General features: G+C 47.0%; 1 protein-coding gene across 1 annotated transcript in view; it reads right to left on the bottom strand.

Moving 5' to 3' along the window:
• The window catches only part of LOC126161896 (single Ig IL-1-related receptor-like), a 416,136-nt gene that overhangs the window by 19,158 nt on the left and 377,281 nt on the right, over window positions 1-19,697 (bottom strand). Inside the window, exon 2 of the mRNA XM_049918044.1 lies at window positions 12,572-12,753. Within this exon, the coding sequence (XP_049774001.1) occupies window positions 12,572-12,753 (182 nt within the window). The remainder of the gene's footprint in view (window positions 1-12,571; window positions 12,754-19,697) is intronic.

Genomic DNA, 19,697 nt, shown 5'->3' on the forward strand with positions numbered 1-19,697 from the left:
GATGGCGTGTACAGGTACAGCTGCCCATGCAGCTTCAACACGATACCCCCGTTCATCAAGAGTAGTGACTGGCGTATTGTGACGAGCCTGTTGCTCGGCCACCATTGACTAGACGTTTTCAATTGGTGAGAGATCTGGAGAATGTGCTGGACAGGGCAGCAGTCGAACATTTTCTGTATCCAGAAAGGCCCGTACAGTACCTGCAACATGCGGTCGTGCATTATCCTGCTGAAATGTAGGGTTTCGCAGGGATCGAATGAAGGGTAGAGCCACGGGTCGTAAAACATCTGAAATGTAGCGTCCACTGTTCGAAGTCCGTCAATGCGAACAAGAGGTGACCGAGACGTGTAACCAATGGCACCCCATACCATCACGCCGGGTGATACGCCAGTATGGCGATGACGACTACTCGCTTCCAATGTGCGTTCACCGCGATGTCGCCAACCACGGATGCGACCATCATGATGCTGTAAACAGAACCTGGATTCATCTGAAATAATGACGTTTTGCCATTCGTGAACCCAGGTTCGTCGTTGAGTACACCATCGAAGGCGCTCCTGCCTGCGATGCAGCGTCAAGGGTAACCGTTGCCATGGTCTCCGAGCTGATAGTCCATGCTGCTGCAAACGTCATCGAACTGTTCGTGCAGATGGGTGTTCTCTTGCAAACGTCCCCATCTGTTGACTCAGGGATCGAGACATAGCTGCACGATCCGTTACAGCCATGAGGATAAGATGCTTGTCATCACGACTGCTAGTGATACGAGGCCGTTGGGATCCAGCACGGCGTTCCGTATTACCCTATTGAACCCACCGATTCCATGTTCTGCTAACAGTCATTGGATCTCGACCAACGCGAGCAGGTCGATAAACCGCAGTCGCGATTGGCTACCATCCGACCTTTATCAAACTCGGAAACGTGATGGTACGCATTTCTCCTCCTTACACAAGGCATCACAACAACGTTTCACAAGGCAACGCCGTCAACTGCTGTTTGTGTATGAGAAATCGGTTGGAAACTTTCCTCATGTCAGCACGTTGCAGGTGTCGCCACCAGCGCCAACCTTGTGTGAATGCTCTCAAAAGTTAATCATTTGCATATCACAGCATCTTCTTCCTGACGGTTAAATTTCGCGTCTGTAGCACGACATCTTCGTGGTGTAGCAATTTTAATGGCCAGTAGTGTATGATCTCTGAGGCAGTTTGCGGACAATAACATTTCTGACATGGAATGGCCTGTCCAGAGTCCCGAATGAACCTAATGGAACACTTTTGGGTTCAGTTAGAACGTCGACTACGCACCACAGCCCAGTATCGAACATCACTACCTGTTATGGTTTCTGCGCGCAAATACGCGATTTCACACAATCACCTTCACAACGATGCATTTATCGTACCTTGGATTTTATTTCCACTATTTACCCGTCTTACCATTCTGGAGGCTCACTATTCAATCTGTTCACATGCTGGAGGTCATCATCCGCTAAAGTGTTTACTATCTTCATCTGTCTGTAATTACGGTAAGAAATTTACACTGCCCAGCCATATTAATGTGAACACCTCTCAAAAGCCTCAACAACCACATTTTGCAGCGCGAACCGATGCCAGACGTGCATGAAGTGAGTTCTGGAAAACACCGCCAGGGATGTGGAGTCAGCGCCGTGGCCAGCCGTGCTAGGTTTCTCCGTTGAGGATTCACAGCGTGAACAGCCAGATCAAGGTGGTCCCACAGATTCTCGATTGGGCTAAAATCCGAGAGTTTCGTGGCCAGGGGAGAACGGCAAACTCATCCTGGCGTTAACAAACCTAGCCGTTTCGGAAATGCTTCCACCCTTGGCCTGAAAGCCAGTTAACAAACCTAGCCGTTTCGGAAATGCTTCCACCCTTGGCCTGAAAGCCAGTTAACAAACCTAGCCGTTTCGGAAATGCTTCCACCCTTGGCCTGAAAGCCAATGATAATGCCGTGCCGACTCCAGTGGCGTGGGAAGCTTTGTGCTAGGTTTCTCGGTTGAGGATCGATATCGTGAACGGCCCGATCGAGGTGGTCCCATAAATTCTCAGTTGCGTTTAAATCCGGGGAGTTTGGTGGCCAGAGGGTTACGGTTAAACTTATCCTCGTGTTCTTCGGAACACCATGTACAATTATGCGAGCTGTGTGACACGTTGCATTGAAACTTCCTGGCAGATTAAAAGTGTGTGCCAGACCAAGACTCGAACTCGGGACCTTTGCCTTTCGCGGGCAAGTGCTCTACCAACTGCGAGATTCGCAGGAGAGTTTCTGTAAAGTCTGGAAGGTAGGAGACGAGGTACTGGCAGAAGTAAATCTGTGAGGACGGGGAGTGAGTCGTGCTTGGGTAGATCAGTTGGTAGAGCACTTGCCCGCGAAAGGCAAAGGTCCCGAGTTCGAGTCTCGGTCCTGCACACAGTTTTAATCTGCCAGGAAGTTTCATATCAGCGCACACTCAGCTGCAGAGTGAAAATCTCATTCTGGGCACGTTGCATTGTTTGTGTGTTCAAATGTGTGTGAATTCCTAAGGGACCAAACCGCTGAGGTCATCGGTCCCTAGACATACACACTACTTAAACTAACTCAAAGTAACTTATGCTAAGAATAACGCAGACACCCATGTCCGAGGGAGGATTCGAACTTCTGGCAGGAGGGGCTGCACTGTCCGGGACAGGGCGCCTCAAAACGCGCGGCCACTCCGCGCGGTGCATTGTTTGTACCGTGGTGTTTGCAGATGTGTTATACAAGCGAGGAAATAAGAGCCATGGTTTAATTTATGAACAGGGACACCTGCAGGCAGACTGTTTCATTATTACGCCTTCTTCTTTTTTTTTCTTTTCAATTCGTTCCATTCTGTACCTGAAAGGGTAGAGCGGACTCTCACAGATCTGTATTAAAAATAAAAAAATTCCTCCAGCTGTATTTAAGGTGTCGATTTTATTTTGGCAACCAGTTTCAACGTTGTAACAACGTCATCTTCAGGCCCATACACTTGTTGACGTCAACTGCGTGCCGCTGATAATAGAAGTCAGCGGTGAGATATGAGCGTACTCCGTGTGGAAGGTGGGTAGTTGCCAAAATTAAATCGACACCTTAAATACAGCTGGAGGAATTTCTTCATTTTTAATATAAATTTATACCACCTGACGTCCCAATGTCCTCCATTTCAACTATGGACATACGAAGATCTCACAGGATCTGACCAGCCCTAGAGGCCGGTTCTTTCCACCAAAATTCCAGCGAGCTGGCGACGAGTTACCAGTTGGGGGCGTTCGGGAGGATGCGGCATTTGTCTTTCAACCAACAGGAAGCCTCCGTTTCAGCCGAAGTATGGTTATATATTTTCCGGTCAAGTAACAAGGAAATAAAGAAACAAATAAGCGATTGCACGACCGACTGCGGGAACGACCAATTAACAATCGGGCGACAGCTACTTGTAAGTATCGTCTGGTTTTGGTTTTGGAAGAGCGTGTAGGCGCTAGCACACGAAGAAGTTCAGTAACAGGCAAGTGTTGCAAAGGAAGGTGCAGAAACTTGTTTCAGCAACAACAAGACTTCAATCTTGATATTAGGCGAACTATGTGATTTATGGATGATAGTGCGCCTCGACGTCTCTGTCAAGTGCTCAGAAATGTTTCTAACAAATACACTTGTCTTTACAAGACCGTCAGCATGGCCTGCAAGTCTATGTGCTGAAGTACGAGGGGCGTTAAGTAAGTAATGCAACAATTTTTTTTTCTCGGTCGGTTTCGGTTGAACAGATGAGGAATTTGTTGAGGGACATCGTGGAATATTGCCGCTTCAGCACCTATGGGTTCATGAAGTTCCGATTGGTAGCGGCGCTGTAAGCAGCCTACAACAAAGCGTCTGGAACGTAAAATTGCTACACCACGAGGATGACGTGCTACAAACGCGAAATTTAACCGACAGGAAGAAGATGCTGTGATATGCAAATGATTAGCTTTTCAGAGCATTCACACAAGGTTGGCGGCGGTGGCGACACCTACAACGTGCTGACATGAGGAAAGTTTACAACCGATTTCTCATACAGAAACAGCAGTTGACCGGCGTTGCCTGGTGAAACGTTGTTGTGATGCCTCGTCTAAGGAGGAGAAATGCGTACCATCACGTTTCCGACTTCGATAAAGGTTGGATTGTAAGCTATTGCGATTGCGGTTTATCGTACCGCGACATTGCTGCTCGCGTTGGTCGAGATCCAATGACTGTTACCAGAATATGGAATCCGTGGCTTCAGGAGAGTAATACGGTACGCCGTGCTGGATCCCAACGGCCTCGTATCACTAGCACTCGAGATGACAGGCATCTTATCCGCATGGCTGTAACGGATCGTGCAGCCACGTCTCGATCACTGAGTCAACAGATGGGGAGGTTTGCAAGACAACAACCATCTGCACGAACAGTTCGACGACGTTTGCAGCAGCATGGACTATCAGCTCGGAGACCATGGCTGCGGTTACCCTTAACGCTGCATCACAGAGAGGAGCGCCTGCGATGGTGTACTCAACGACGAACCTGGGTGCACGAATGGCAAAACGTCATTTTTTCGGATGAATCCAGGTTCTGTTTCATGCATCATGGTGGTCGCATCCGTGTTTGGCGCCATCGCGGTGAACGCACATAGGAAGCGTGTATTCGGCATCGCCATACTGGCGTATCACCCGGCGTGATGGTATGGAGTGCCATTGGTTACACGTCTCGATGACCTTTTGTTCGCATTGACGGCATTTTGAACAGTGGACGTTACGTTTCAGATGCGTTACGACCCGTGGCTCTACCCTTCATTCGATCCCTGCGAAACCCTACATTTCAGCAGGATAATGCACGACCGCATGTTGCAGGTCTTTTACGGGCCTTTCTGGATACAGAAAATGTTCGACTGCTGCCCTGGCCAGCACATTCTCCAGATCTCTCACCAATTAAAACGTCTGGTCAATGGTGGCCGAGAAACTGGCTCGTCACAATACGCCAATCACTACTCTTGAGGAACTGAGGTGTCGTGTTGAATCTGCATGGGCGACTGTACCTGTACACGCCATCCAAGCTCTGTTTGACGTAATGCCCAGACGTATCAAGGCCGTTATTACGGCCAGAGGTGGTTGTTCTGGGTACTGATTTCTGATGATCTATGCACCCAAATTGCGTGAAAATGTAATCACATGTCAGTTCTAGTATAATATACACTCCTGGAAATTGAAATAAGAACACCGTGAATTCATTGTCCCAGGAAGGGGAAACTTTATTGACACATTCCTGGGGTCAGATACATCACATGATCGCACTGACAGAACCACAGGCACTCAGACACAGGCAACAGAGCATGCACAATGTCGGCACTAGTACAGTGTATATCCACCTTTCGCAGCAATGCAGGCTGCTATTCTCCCATGGAGACGATCGTAGAGATGCTGGATGTAGTCCTGTGGAACGGCTTGCCATGCCATTTCCACCTGGCGCCTCAGTTGGACCAGCGTTCGTGCTGGACGTGCAGACCGCGTGAGACGACGCTTCATCCAGTCCCAAACATGCTCAATGGGGGACAGATCCGGAGATCTTGCTGGCCAGGGTAGTTGACTTACACCTTCTAGAGCACGTTGGGTGGCACGGGATACATGCGGACGTGCATTGTCCTGTTGGAACAGCAAGTTCCCTTGCCGGTCTAGGAATGGTAGAACGATGGGTTCGATGACGGTTTGGATGTACCGTGCACTATTCAGTGTCCCCTCGACGATCACCAGTGGTGTACGGCCAGTGTAGGAGATCGCTCCCCACGCCATGATGCCGGGTGTTGGCCCTGTGTGCCTCGGTCGTATGCAGTCCTGATTGTGGCGCTCACCTGCACGGCGCCAAACACGCATACGACCATCATTGGCACCAACGCAGAAGAGACTCTCATCGCTGAAGACGACACGTCTCCATTCGTCCCTCCATTCACGCCTGTCGCGACACCACTGGAGGCGGGCTGCACGATGTTGGGGCGTGAGCGGAAGACGGCCTAACGGTGTGCGGGACCGTAGCCCAGCTTCATGGAGACGGTTGCGAATGGTCCTCGCCGATACCCCAGGAGCAACAGTGTCCCTAATTTGCTGGGAAGTGGCGGTGCGGTCCCCTACGGCACTGCGTAGGATCCTACGGTCTTGGCGTGCATCCGTGCGTCGCTGCGGTCCGGTCCCAGGTCGACGGGCACGTGCACCTTCCGCCGACCACTGGCGACAACATCGATGTACTGTGGAGACCTCACGCCCCACGTGTTGAGCAATTCGGCGGTACGTCCACCCGGCCTCCCGCATGCCCACTATACGCCCTCGCTCAAAGTCCGTCAACTGCACATACGGTTCACGTCCACGCTGTCGCGGCATGCTACCAGTGTTAAAGACTGCGATGGAGCTCCGTATGCCACGGCAAACTGGCTGACACTGACGGCGGCGGTGCACAAATGCTGCGCAGCTAGCGCCATTCGACGGCCAACACCGCGGTTTCTGGTGTGTCCGCTGTGCCGTGCGTGTGATCATTGCTTGTACAGCTCTCTCGCAGTGTCCGGAGCAAGTATGGTGGGTCTGACACACCGGTGTCAATGTGTTCTTTTTTCCATTTCCAGGAGTGTATTTGTCCAATGAATACCCGTTTATCATCTGCATTTCTTCTTGGTGTAGGAATTTTAATGGCCAGTAGTGCAGTTCTAAATTCTAGGGGACTGATGACCTCAGAAGTTAAGTCCCGTAGCGCTCAGAGCCATTTGAACCAAACCTGCCCGTTCTATCTCATGCTGGCCGGCTGCACACAACTGTGACTCCTGCAATGTTGGAACGTGCGGACGCTCTCATTCGAGGTATCGACGGATCACAATCAAACACCTTGATGCACAAGTGGACGTGTCTGTTGGTGGTCCCGTCCATCAGTTGGGATACTGAAAGCTGTGTGCCCGCCGGGCTTCTCGCCGCCTAACAGAAGAACATAAAGAGCAAGTAACGACCATCTGTGCGGAATTAATTGTGCTTTCAGTAGCCGATCGTGCCAATTTTTTGGTCAAACATTGTCACAGGCGATCAAACATGACTTCGAACCGAAACGAAATGGCAATCCACAGAGTGGCACGACACCACCTCTCAGCTGGTCTTCTGGGACTCTGAAGAAATTATTCTGTTTGAGGTCCTCCTTCATGGTGCAACGAACACCTCAGGAGTGTATTGTGCTACCCTCAGGAAATTGAAGAAACGACTTCAGCGAGTTCGTCGCCACAAAAATGCATACGAACTTCTCATTCTCCATGACAACTCTCAAGACCTCGCACAAGTCTGCGCACACGAGAGAAACTCACAGAACTTGATGGGACTGTTCTTCCTCATCCACCCTACGGCCTGGATCGCACACCTTCCGACATGCATCTGTTTAGCCCAAAGAAGGATTCACTCTGCGGGGAGCTGGATATGGATGTTGGGGATGGTAGCAAGACCCTTCGCTCCGACGTTGGCCAGCAGTGTCGTTTCATGCGGGCATATAAGCCCTCCACGTAAGGTGGCGTAAGTACGTCGCACTAAACGGACATTATGTTGAAAAATAGTACTATTTAGCCAAGAGAGTGGGGAATAAAAAGGTGAATTGAAATCCTGAGTAAAACTTACCTTCTTTCAGAAAAAAACTGTTGCATTACTTACTAAACGCACCTCGTACATCAAACTGTATGGCCATCTGGAAGAAATTATTCAGACAGAACTAATTTCCACTGCTGTAACACGATGTTGCAGAATTCTTTTTTCCTTTTCTTTAAAAAAAAGTAGCGCTGAATTCTACAGATCTGTAACGCGATTAAATGAGATCTATACACAGGGTCTGCATCGTGATAGTTGTCACTTTCCTTTCCTCAAGCGTTCCTTCTCTCAGGTGTTTTGTAATAACTAGGTGAAATTAGTCCCACCACAAACTGTTTTTTGGCTGATTCAAACAACGCTCTGACTATGTAAAGTACCGTTTATATTTTCAATACAAATAAAACTTTTAAATCACAGTTTTATACGTCCAGTCGATAGAGCACCCTGATGCGATATTGCATCTAAGGATTTTATTTAATGGTCACAGTAACACATGAAAAACAGTGTCTCAAATGCTAGCTGCAACGCCGCGGTGCGCTGTTGGTGTGGAGAGACTAAGAAGATATTTTAGTGCATAAAAACCGGTCAACACAGCTAGACATCCTAAAACATCGGAAGTCTAAATTAAAACATTTCCTGAAATTATATTTTGGTGTTTACATTGTTAAGTAGATCTAGTCAGACATCTATCGTGTAAGAAAAGAAAGGCACTTGCGTTCAGAGTTTTGTCTGTGGCAGAAAGCATTTACCAGCTTCACTAGCTTCTCGGATGCGAGCCATCTGCATACGAACAGCCAGCTCAACAGGTGGGGAAAACAGAACAAAATGCCGCTGGTCGTGGTAATTTGAATATCTAATACCTGTATTGTTCAGACTGTTACGTGTCATTTGTAGAAACATGTCTTTTACCGACACAGTGAGTTCATATAAGCATTGATTTTTTTTCATCTTAATGGTTGAAAACGTAGTCATACGCTACTTAGTCGTATAACAAAATTTCTCCTTAAATATTTTTCGTGGTGCCAATTCTATTTTTAACGCACACCAGCAGGTAAAATTGACACTAGTTCTCTTATCATACAATGTCCTGGAATATGTCGTACTGTCACGTACGTACACTTTTAATATCTTGGGAGAGAAGCTAGAGGACGCACATGTGTCAATCTTGGTGTGTAGCAGAAATAAAAAAAAAAATATCGCAATAAAAGGCTGTGATCGCTAGCCTTTCGAACTGAACCACCGGACACACTCCTGTTGACAGGTCCTACTATGTAGGGCCTATAAAACCATTTAAGCCTCTTCTGCTTAGACTGATGTAGAAGATGAACATTTCGCGGCCAGATGAAGATATTTTGTTTATCTCGTCTCAGATGTTTTTGACGTAAAACAAACAACTGTGTTGTTCATTTTATTGCTAGATTGTAATAATGCCCCCGTGTGTCTCAACAGCATGGTGCAAGTCTTTCAATTGGACGCCACATCGTCTACTAGTGTGCTCCTTAATATACGCCAGTAACCCTGCTTGGAAAGAAGACCCACAGTTTAAGGTGAAATCCGAACAGCGTGTCGTTCCGAGCGAATATTCAAGTCACTGGAAAGTAACGGCTGAGTTAAAGGTAGTTTGCAATATTCTGCAGTCGGACCAGAATTCGATCTCGCAATCTTATAGTTATCATGCACGTGCTTCATCACAAGGCACGACGACTGCTAGGTGGCAAAATAAACAGATGTAACGCCCCAAAAAATCGGTGAATGTAGTCTTTGAAAATGGAGTTGCAACTCCGAAACGTGCTGGATTCAATGCGTGGAAGCTCTTACTAAAGTTGTTGTTGATCACAACGGTCTGATTCTAGTCACGATACACTAGGTTATTCACAAGTATCTCCGCGTTTTCGGAAGATGACTATGCGAAAAATGCAAGAAAATCAGAAAATAGACACATATTAGAGAATAGAGGACCACTCCAAACTTTTAACTCACATCACAATATGGGCAATGTTTGTGAGAAGGCAAAGTCAATACCTGCTTTCAGTGCATTGAAGTCGATGCTCATGGACTGTGCGGCTGGTCCCGGCGGAGGTTCGAGTCCTCCCTCGGGCATGGGTGTGTGTGTTTGTCCTTAGGATAATTTAGGTTAAGTAGTGTGTAAGCTTAGTGACTGATGACCTTAGCAGTTAAGTCCCATAATATTTCACACACATTTTTTTGAAGTCGATGCTATTGCTGTCTGAGAAGGTGGAACAGCAGCAGTCTGCTTTGGAAATCGGTTCAGTGGGTGGCCTAGCTGCAGGTGCCCACTAATTCATTGTGACAGCACAAAGTGGATGATTTGTGTATAAGGAGCAGTCAACTGAAAACCGAAAACTCGCCACAACGGGACCACGGAATGGTTCCATTCAAAAGTAATCACCACATATATACCACCAGGAGACGAGACGATCAATTCCTGTTTCAAAGAACCTGGTGGGCCGTTGACGTACCCACAACCGCACGCACTCTTGCATTTACTCTTTCTAATGAAACCGACGTTCACCCCTGTCTTTCTTTAGGTCGCTAAAGATGTGAAAATCACACCGTGAAAGATGTGGGCTGTAAGCAGGATACTGTAGTGTTTCCGAACCAAATCACTTGAGAGTATCCTTCGTCCGAGTGGCAGTGTGGGGACGGGCATTACCGCGCAACAGGATGCTTCCGTTCAGCAGCATTCCTGGGCGTTTTGACTTTAGGCCGCGTCACAGTTTCTGCAAAGTGTCTTCACTGCGGTTCCACGCTTGAGGGCCAGAGAGAGCTCCTGCAGTCGAAGGTCATCGTGACATTACCCGAACCTGAAAAGACAGCTTTGGATGTATTTGGCGGGGGAGAGATGTGGAATTTTTCCACTGTTGGCTTTCCTGTTTGGTCTCTGGCTGTCGGTGTGCTCTCGGACGGAATCGTCCTTTAATACGATCACGCCTGCCCCCACAGTGCCAATCGGACGAAGGCTACGCTTCAGGGATTTGGTTGAAAAACCCTGAAACATCCTCCACACAGACCAGATCTTCATGACCTGAAGAAAGACACGCTTGGATAACGGTCTCACTCAGACGAGGAAATGAAATAGGGGGTGCGTTGTGGAGCTATCAGTGGCTCAAAAATGGTGCAAATGGCTCTGAGCACTATGGGACTTAACTTCTGAGGTCATTAGTCCCCTAGAACTTAGAACTACTTAAACTTAAGGACATCACACATATCCATGCCCGAGGCAGGATTCGAACCTGCGACCGTAGCGGTCGAACGGTTCCAGACTGTAACGCCTAGAATCGCTCGGCCACACCGGCCGGCCTATCAGTGGCCAACCGCTTTCTACGAAACAGGTATTAATAGTCTCGTCTCACTGTGTGATAAATTTCTTAACGCGTGTGGTGCTTACTTTTGAATGAAACCATTCCACGGTCCTGGTGTGAAGAGTGTTCTGTTTTCGTTTGACTGCCCCTCATACGTGTTCTGCCACGTTGGCCCCGCAAGGCAACTTCGCCATGGCGCATGCTACTAATCGAAACGTGGTGAGACGTTCTGTCCACTGACATGTGTCATTTTCCTGTAAGGCTAGTGGTTTTTCCATAGTCGTCTTCTGAAACCTCGGAGGTACCTGCGAATAACACTGTGTAAGCGTATTGTCATATCGCTGGCTTAGTTGTGGAGTATCTTTGCGGGCAGCCGCGTCTGTAGAGAGTCGAGCGCGGGACACGGTACTATTATGTTGTGTAGTGTGTAGCTCTGCAAGTGAGAGGCAATGTCAGCGTGGAAGTTGAAGTGTTATTACAAAAAAATGGTTCAAATGGCTCTGAGCACTATGGGACGTAACTTCTGAGGTCAGCAGTCCCCTAGACTTCAGAACTACGTAAACCTAACTAACCTAAAGACATCACACACATCCATGCCCGAGGCAGGATTCGAACCTGCGACCGTAGCGGTCGCGCGGTTCCAGACTGAAACGCCTAGAACCGCTCGGCTACAACGGCCGGCAGTGTTATTACAGTAAAGTGATAAAATAAGTAAATGATTCAGATGAAAGTGCGTCAAGAAGTAATTTAAAAATGGACAGTGCTGCTATTAACGTATTTGTGTATCCTCTCGTTGCGTGTCGTACCGCACTGTATCAATCATCCGCGCCGTGTTCGGTCTCCCAGAATGAACTGATGTGAATCTGTAGAAATTAGTCACCATAAAAGAGTGCGGTCAAGTGGCAGTGTCTTGTAGCGAGCGTGAGGACGTGCGTTCGATCATCGCGTTTCCGCATTATCAACAATCAGCCGCGCCGGGACGGTAACGCGCACGCCCGTACAAGTGAGAACTGAGAACTGAAAAATTAACTTTACGAAAAGTGTTGTATCATTACTAGTGAAAAGGAGGACTATTACCAGACATCTGTATGTGTGACGAGCGTAAGATCTTTCGTTCGATCATTCGGCTTCCGCATCATCAACAATCACCCGCGTCGTGTCGGTTACGCGTACGCTCGTCTAAATGATATTTCGTGGACTGTTAATCATCCATTAATTGGGATAACACTTCTGAATTAGAATGTAAACAGTGCAACCTTCGATTTCCCTTTAATCGTCTCAGAATATAGTTGTTCATACCAGTCGTCGAACAGTGTTGTGTTTTAACGTTGAGTGGCTCCCCTAAACCCGCTTGCATATTTTGATAGATAATTTCAGTCAAGCCAGCAGCAGTGTGGAGCAGAACAGTACGACCGCCGCGGGATTATCAGGTACGTGGTGTGGACAGGGCGCACAGTCAAGAAAAGCGAAACGACAACCAGAATAAAAGGTCCCCCACACCCATTCGTACTCCCGGGCGTGTTACAACTGTATTGCTTTATTGCTGACTTGTTTGAGTCAACCTCTATCAAAGGTGGACCGAATCGTATTAATTTCTGGGTCCTTAGTGTTGAGAGTAATTTGAGGAGTACTCACCGACCACCTTGAGCTCGACGTGGTGCTCCAGCGTGGTGGACTCGTTGCGCACGCGACACGAGTAGCCGCCGGCGTCCGTGTCCTGCGACGCCTGCGTGTAGATGGTCTGGTTGCCCGACTCCGGGTACAGGATCAGGCTGGACGTGCTCGCCGGCCACGGGTACGGCTTCCCGTCCTTGTACCTGCAACAGCGAGGCGCGCCCTGCATTTAGCTACACGTGCAGGCAGCTCGACGAAAATACTGTGTAACGTTACTTTCGTAACCAAGTTCATCATCGTCAAATGAAGTGACAGTAGAGTTTGTTCACTGATCTCTATACCATCTGGATGTAGATCTCTGATCTCAGAGCATGGAACTTTGGTGTACCTGCTGATTCTTATCATCTGTACAGTCCGCCATGTTGTAGTGAGGCAAAAAAACAACCACCGGTGTGTACGTCATAAAGAATACTTTTCTTATTTCTGGCTTTGACCCTTATATCAGTATGCGATGTAATAGGCTGATGTGGGAGCAGAATCGAAAAGTATTTTCATTTTGCCTTCTCGTGGCATTTCATGGCAACCACGTTGTAATTAGGCAAGAAGCGAAATACGAGCAACCTTGGCTGGTACGTTTAGACAGCTGAAGTTTGACGTCCAGATGGTACACAATCACTGAATTTATTTCTTTTTTTTAACATGGGATACAGATTATGATGTGTCGGAAGGCATCAGTGGAATTAAGCGTTATCATTGAAGTAAGTGACTGAATTTTCTTTTCATCTCTTCTGAAAATAATCATCTGTTCCTTGCTTATCTGTCTATTATAATTATCTAAGACGTGCAACAAATGCTCTCAACTACACTACTGACTATTAAAATTGCTACACCAAGAAGAAATGCAGATGATAAACCGGTATTCACTGGACAAATATGTTATACTAGAACTGACATGTGATTACATTTTCACGCAATTTGGGTGCATAGATCATCAGAAATCAGTACCCAGAACAACCACCTCTGACCATAATAACGGCCTCGATACGATTGCTCATTGAGTCAAAGAGAGCTTGGATGGCGTGTACAGGTACAGCTACCCATGCAGCTTCAACACGATACCACAGTCCATCAAGAGTAGTGACTGGCGTATTGTGACGAGCCAGTTGCTCGGCCACCATTGACCAGACGTTTTAATTGGTGAGAGATCTGGAGAATGTGCTGGCCAGGACAGCAGTCGAACATTTTCTGCATCCAGAAAGGCCCGTAAAGGACCTGCAACATGCGGTCGTCCATTATCCTCCTGAAATGTAGGGTTTCGCAGGGATCGAATGAAGGGTAGAGCCACGGGTCGTAACACATCTGAAATGTAACGTCCATTGTTTAAAGTGCCGTCAATGCGAACAAGAGGTGACCGAGATGTGTAACCAATGGTAGCCCATACCATCACGGCGGGTAATACGCCAGTATGGCGATGACGAATACACGCTTCCAATGTGCGTTCACCGTGATGTCGCCAAACACGGATGCGACCATCATGATGCTGTAAACAGAACCTGGATTCATCCGAAAAAATTACGTTTTGCCATTCGTGCACCCAGGTTCGTCGTTGAGTACACCATCGCAGGCGCTCCTCTCTGTGATGCAGCGTCAAGGGTAACCGCAGCGATGGTCTCCGAGCTGATAGTCCATGCTGCTGCAAACGTCGTCGAACTCTTCGTGCAGATGGTTGTTATCTTGCAAACGTCCCCATCTGTTGACTCAGTGATCGAGACGTGGCTGCACGATCCGTTACACCTATGCGGATAAGATGCCTGTCATCTCGAGTGCTAGTGATACGAGGCCGTTGGGATCCAGCACGGCGTTCCGTATTGCCCTCCTGAACCCACCGATTCCACATTCTGCTAACAGTCATTGGATCTCGAACAACGCGAGCAGCAATGTCGCGATACGATAAACCGCAATCGCGATAGGCTACAATCCGACCTTTATCAAAGTCGGAAACGTGATGGTACGCACTTCTCCTCCTTATACGAGGTATCACAACAACGTTTCACCAGGCACCGCCGGTCAACTGCTGTTTGCGTATGAGAAATCGGTTGGAAACTTTCCTAATGTCAGCCCGTTGTAGGTGTCGGCACCGGCACTTGTGTGAATGCTCTGAAAAGCTAATCATTTGCATATCACAGCATCTTCTTCCTGTCGGTTAAATTTCGCGTCTGTAGCACGTCATCTTCGTGGTGTAGCAATTTTGATTGCCAGTAGTGTATAAAAAGTACCAATATATGGAACTGATAAAGAGTCATGTTAGAAAGATGGTAAATATAAGAGGCGATCAAAAAGTTTTCCTTTGAGAGCGTTGCTCCAACGTATATGTATCACAGTGCGATCCTGATGCGTGTATATAAGCAACGATATGTAGGTAAGGGCTTAGTGTGGCCCACGAAGGGGAAATATTTCGATTGTCCTTTATAAAACGCACTGTAAGTAACACAGAGAGTACTGCGACTTGTTTGGGTAAAAGAAAGCTAATCAAATTTTGTCTTGTGTAAGATGTAATTTCTTTCCAGTTTTTCTTAGAAAGAGCGGAAAATAAGAGAAGCTGCATCATCTAAAAGATGATTCTTCATTTAAAAGATGATTCTACCATCTATGATGGTCTTTCCGACTTATGCCTATTTTCTTGAACAGAGAAAAATTGTACTGCCTCTTTCGTGTCTTAACTGCAGTCTTCTTCTTCTTAGCGTGTCGATGAAAACCACTTAAATGAAGTGTAACGCCTCAGCAAGGCGTACGTCTGATGAGCATACGGATGCCAGATCCTCCTGCGTCACGGTGACTGAGCATGCGGTGTAAACGTGACACTGAACAAAACGCCTCATCGCCGCTCAGCGCCACACGCACAGGGCACATCTTGGTTATCGCAGAGGACCCATTTCAACATGTCAGTTTTACTTCCGCCAGTTCCCAAGCGAAGACGATTAACCGCATCAGTACGGCCGTCCGCTTCCGTAGCCGAGTGGTTAACGCGACAGGTCCTATTGCGGGGCACCCGGATGCGGTTCCCAACACTGCCAAGGAAAACTTGGAGGGAGGACGGAACCGGGGTACACTCAACCTCGTGATGCCAGGCGGGTGCCAGGTTGAGATTCATTGGGAGAGTCTTTAGAAAATGTAGTCCATCAACAAAGGAGGTGGCTTACAAAACACTGGTTCAACCTATAGTTGAGTATTGCTCATCAGTGTGGGATCCGTACCAGGTCATTTTGACAGAGGAGATAGAGAAGATCCAAAGAAGAGCGGCGCGTTTCGTCACAGGGTTATTTGGTAAGCGTGATAGCGTTACGGAGACGTTTAGCAAACTCAAGTGACTGCGAGAGAGGCGCTGTGCATCGCGGTGTAGCTTCCTGTCCAGGTCTGTGTCTTGCTGCTGCACAGGCAACTGCATTGAACGCCGCCAACATGCCTTACAGGAGATATCGACCAAGTCGTCGCACAACAGTCTACAAAAATATAGAAAACATCGAACTAACAACCACATCAGGAGACAAGAAGAATCGAATTCCTGTGAAGACTGTTGCAGCAGACGCCCTCGTCGATGGACCATGTGTGTTTCTTGGATGTTCTCTTAATTTCAGCCTCGATATAAACGACACATCCTCACATGGAAATGGATGGTTCACTGTCGCCATAGTGAGAGGTGGTAGTGGAGTTTCTAGTGTGCCTGGACTTGAAAGTTTTAATGATAGAGATGTAATTGCCTATCGTACTTATCGTATGTTTGAAATTGCTAATAAAGACTTTGGTAAATCTGCGTATGACTCTACGTCTCCACTTGTATACACGTAACAAAAGAAAACTCAATCCTAATTAATCTGTATTTGTTTGGATAAAAGGTAAAGGTGTATGTGAATATGTAAAATTTGTTGGCGATTGTACTCTATATTTTCATAAATAAAAATCTGTAGCGTCAGCCACTAACTGGACAAGGGTACATCTAGAACCGGGGGCTCAAGGATGCAACAGTTTGGTTATGTAATCACTCTGACGCGTGGCCTTGGCGGGTGCGTTTCTGGATGAGGTATCGAACATATTGCTTCCCCCTACTTATACCTCCCGAGGAGATCACGAATGTAAAATTATAGAGATTCGAGCGCGCACGGAGGCTTTCCGACAGTCGTTCTTCCCGCGAACCATACGCGACTGGAACAGGAAAGGGAGGTAATGCAGTGGCACGTAAAGTGCCCTCCGCCACACACCGTTGGGAGGCTTGCGGAGTATAAATGTAGATGTAGATGCCAACTGAAGAGCTACCTGATTGAAAAGTAGCGCCTCCAAGGTGTGAACGTGGACACCGCCAAATACTGCGATGTACTAACCCCATGCTCCTCAGTACCGCATCCGATGGTGAATGGCTGCTGAACATGACACGGCGGTTGGTCGACTGTCGCGCGATCTTCACGGCCTGATCACCGGGTTTCCGTATACGGACGCCGCGATATCGTGATATCAGTTTTTGAAAATACACCAAAGACGTTGTTCCTGCTATTTGGCAGCGCAGTGTAGTTCGTTTGTTTCCAGTGCTGTAATGTGACGGAGCATTCTGGGAGTTTTAACTTAACGCCCTTGGACTACCCCGGCTAATGGTTTACTCGCGCTTTCGTTGGGCTGCACTGTGCTAGTGGCCAGAGGCGCTCTCATCTCTCCGGCAGCAGGCGAGGTGATGGCGCTTAATTAGAGGGCGCGGGCAGGAGTAGGAGGGGCAGGGGCCAGGCCACACGTCGCTCATTAGGCCTGCGGCCACCGCCCCTCTCTTCGAGGAAGCGGCGCTTGCCCCCGCCTTCCTCCGACGGAGGCTCACTTCTTCATCCCGCAGCGATGTCCAGCATGGGCCTCTCCCCGCACGGTACCTGCTGCTTGATAGTGGTCGCAACATTCGTGGCGGCTAGCGTCCAGGGCTCACATAGCGTCCTCTGCCACACAAGCGGCTGGTAGTGAAATTGCATGTGTGCCATTTCTCTGGCGCGTTGCGTATCCGGCACTATCGATAGCGACTTGTATTTCTGTTTCCGTCTGGCCGTTCCGTTTTGTGATGTGGCAGCAGTCTGGTATTTTTATGTGTGCTTGTTAAGTTGCTAGCAATTGCTTTTAGCTTTGTGCTTACTTATTTTTATTTAAATTGCTGGGCATTGTCATTTGCCTGTTCATTTACCTTTATTTATTTGTAGTGTCAATTAAGCCTAAGACGATGTCCAAGGTGATAGCAACTGATTTTAGCCTCGTGTGTACTTCATCCCATTTAAATTCTTGGGCATTGCCATTTGCTTGTTCTTTTACTCTTATTTATTTGTTGTGCCAGTTAGCCATAAGATGATGCCAGACCTTGGTATCTGTCAACCTTATTTTGGCTACTAGCGCTCAGATGCAATATTGCGGGCCTATCCCAGATTTTGTCATTAATTGAGATCCTTTTATACTGTATTTTTAGTAGTAGCTTTTGCAAGTGCACTTGCGTATAGTATTTATTATGTCCCCCCCCCCCCTCTCTTCCTCATTCGTGTAAACTGATTTTGGTAAGATTGCTAGGTGGCCTGTGTTCTTTTATTACCTATGTAAGTTTGCCCGCTGCCGCAGTCGTAACATGTTTTCACCGGCAAGCGGCCCATGTTGGCTAGAGTTTGATGTGGCCTGCGCTGTTGAAATCAGCAGACTTTATTATTTCAGCTAGTCATGTACGTGTTGTTGTGTTAAGGGTTTTAGTGCATTTTTAATTGAGATACCTTTTGGAAATTTTATCACTCTTTTAAAGAAGGTATAGGAAGGAGAAACTTCGACTGAAAATTTAATTGTAAATTACACATTTGTGCTCCACATTATAAAATTTAACTGTATTAGGTGAATTTATTTAGTTAAATGCGCAATGATTATTTGTTAATGTATCAAATTGTTAACAATTGGTTTGGCAGTGATTCAAACGACACAAATAAGTTTCTCCGTTCACATGTGGCATATAACATTTTTATTACCTCATACAGTAAGCAGTTTGATTTCTTTGTGTCACTGTAATTTGTAAGCCACAGTGTAATTTATTACAATTAATTAATTGTTTTGGGGAAATAAACATTGAATTTTATGTCCCCTTTTCATTAAGCGAGTCCCATCTAAATCGTCCGCTCAGCGTGCTTGTGGAATATCGTTTCAGTTATGTGATTGGATTTGTGATTTCCTTTCAGAGAGATCACAGTTCGTAGTAATTGATGGAAAGTCATCGATAAAACAGAAGTGATGTCTCGCGTTCGCCAAGGTAGTGTTATAGGCCCTTTATGTTCCTTATCTATATAAACGATTTGGGAGCCAATCTGAGCAGCCGTTTTCGGTTGATTGCAGGTGACACTGTCGTTTATCGACTAATAAAGTCATCAGAAGATCAAAACAAACTCAAAACGATTTAGAAAAAATATATGAATGCTGCGAAAAGTGGCAGTTGACCTTATATAACGAAAAATGTGAGGTCATCCACATGAGTGCCAAAAGGAACTAGTTAAAATGCGGTTACACGATAATTCAGTCTAACCTAAAAGCCGTGAATTCAACTAAATATCTAGGTATTACAATTACGAACAAGTTACATTGGAAGGAACACATAGAAAATGTTGTAGGGAAGGCTAACCAAAGATTGCGTTTTATTGGCAGGACACTTAGAAAATGTAATAGACCTACTAAGGAGACTGTCTACACTACGCTTGTCCGTCCTCTTTTAGAATACTGCTGTGCGGTGTGGGATCCTTACCAGATAGGACTGACGGAGTACATCGAAAAAGTTCGAATAAAGGCAGCACGTTTTGTATTATCGCGAAATATGGGAGAGAGAGTCACAGAAATGATACAGTATTTGGGCTGGAAATCGTTAAAAGAAAGGCGTTTTTCGTTGCGACGCAATCTCCTCACGAAATTCCAATCACCGACTTCCTCCTCCGAATGCGAAAATATTTTGTTGACATCGACCTACATAGGGAGCAACGATCACCACGATAAAATAAGGGAAATCAGATCTCGTACGGAAAGATATAGGTGTCCATTCTTTCCGCGCGCTGTACGAGATTGGAATAATAGAGAATTGTGAAGGTGGTTCGATGAACCCTCTGCCAGG

This window comes from Schistocerca cancellata, chromosome 2 (assembly GCF_023864275.1).
Source record: "Schistocerca cancellata isolate TAMUIC-IGC-003103 chromosome 2, iqSchCanc2.1, whole genome shotgun sequence".
Classification (NCBI taxonomy): Eukaryota; Metazoa; Arthropoda; class Insecta; order Orthoptera; family Acrididae; genus Schistocerca; species Schistocerca cancellata.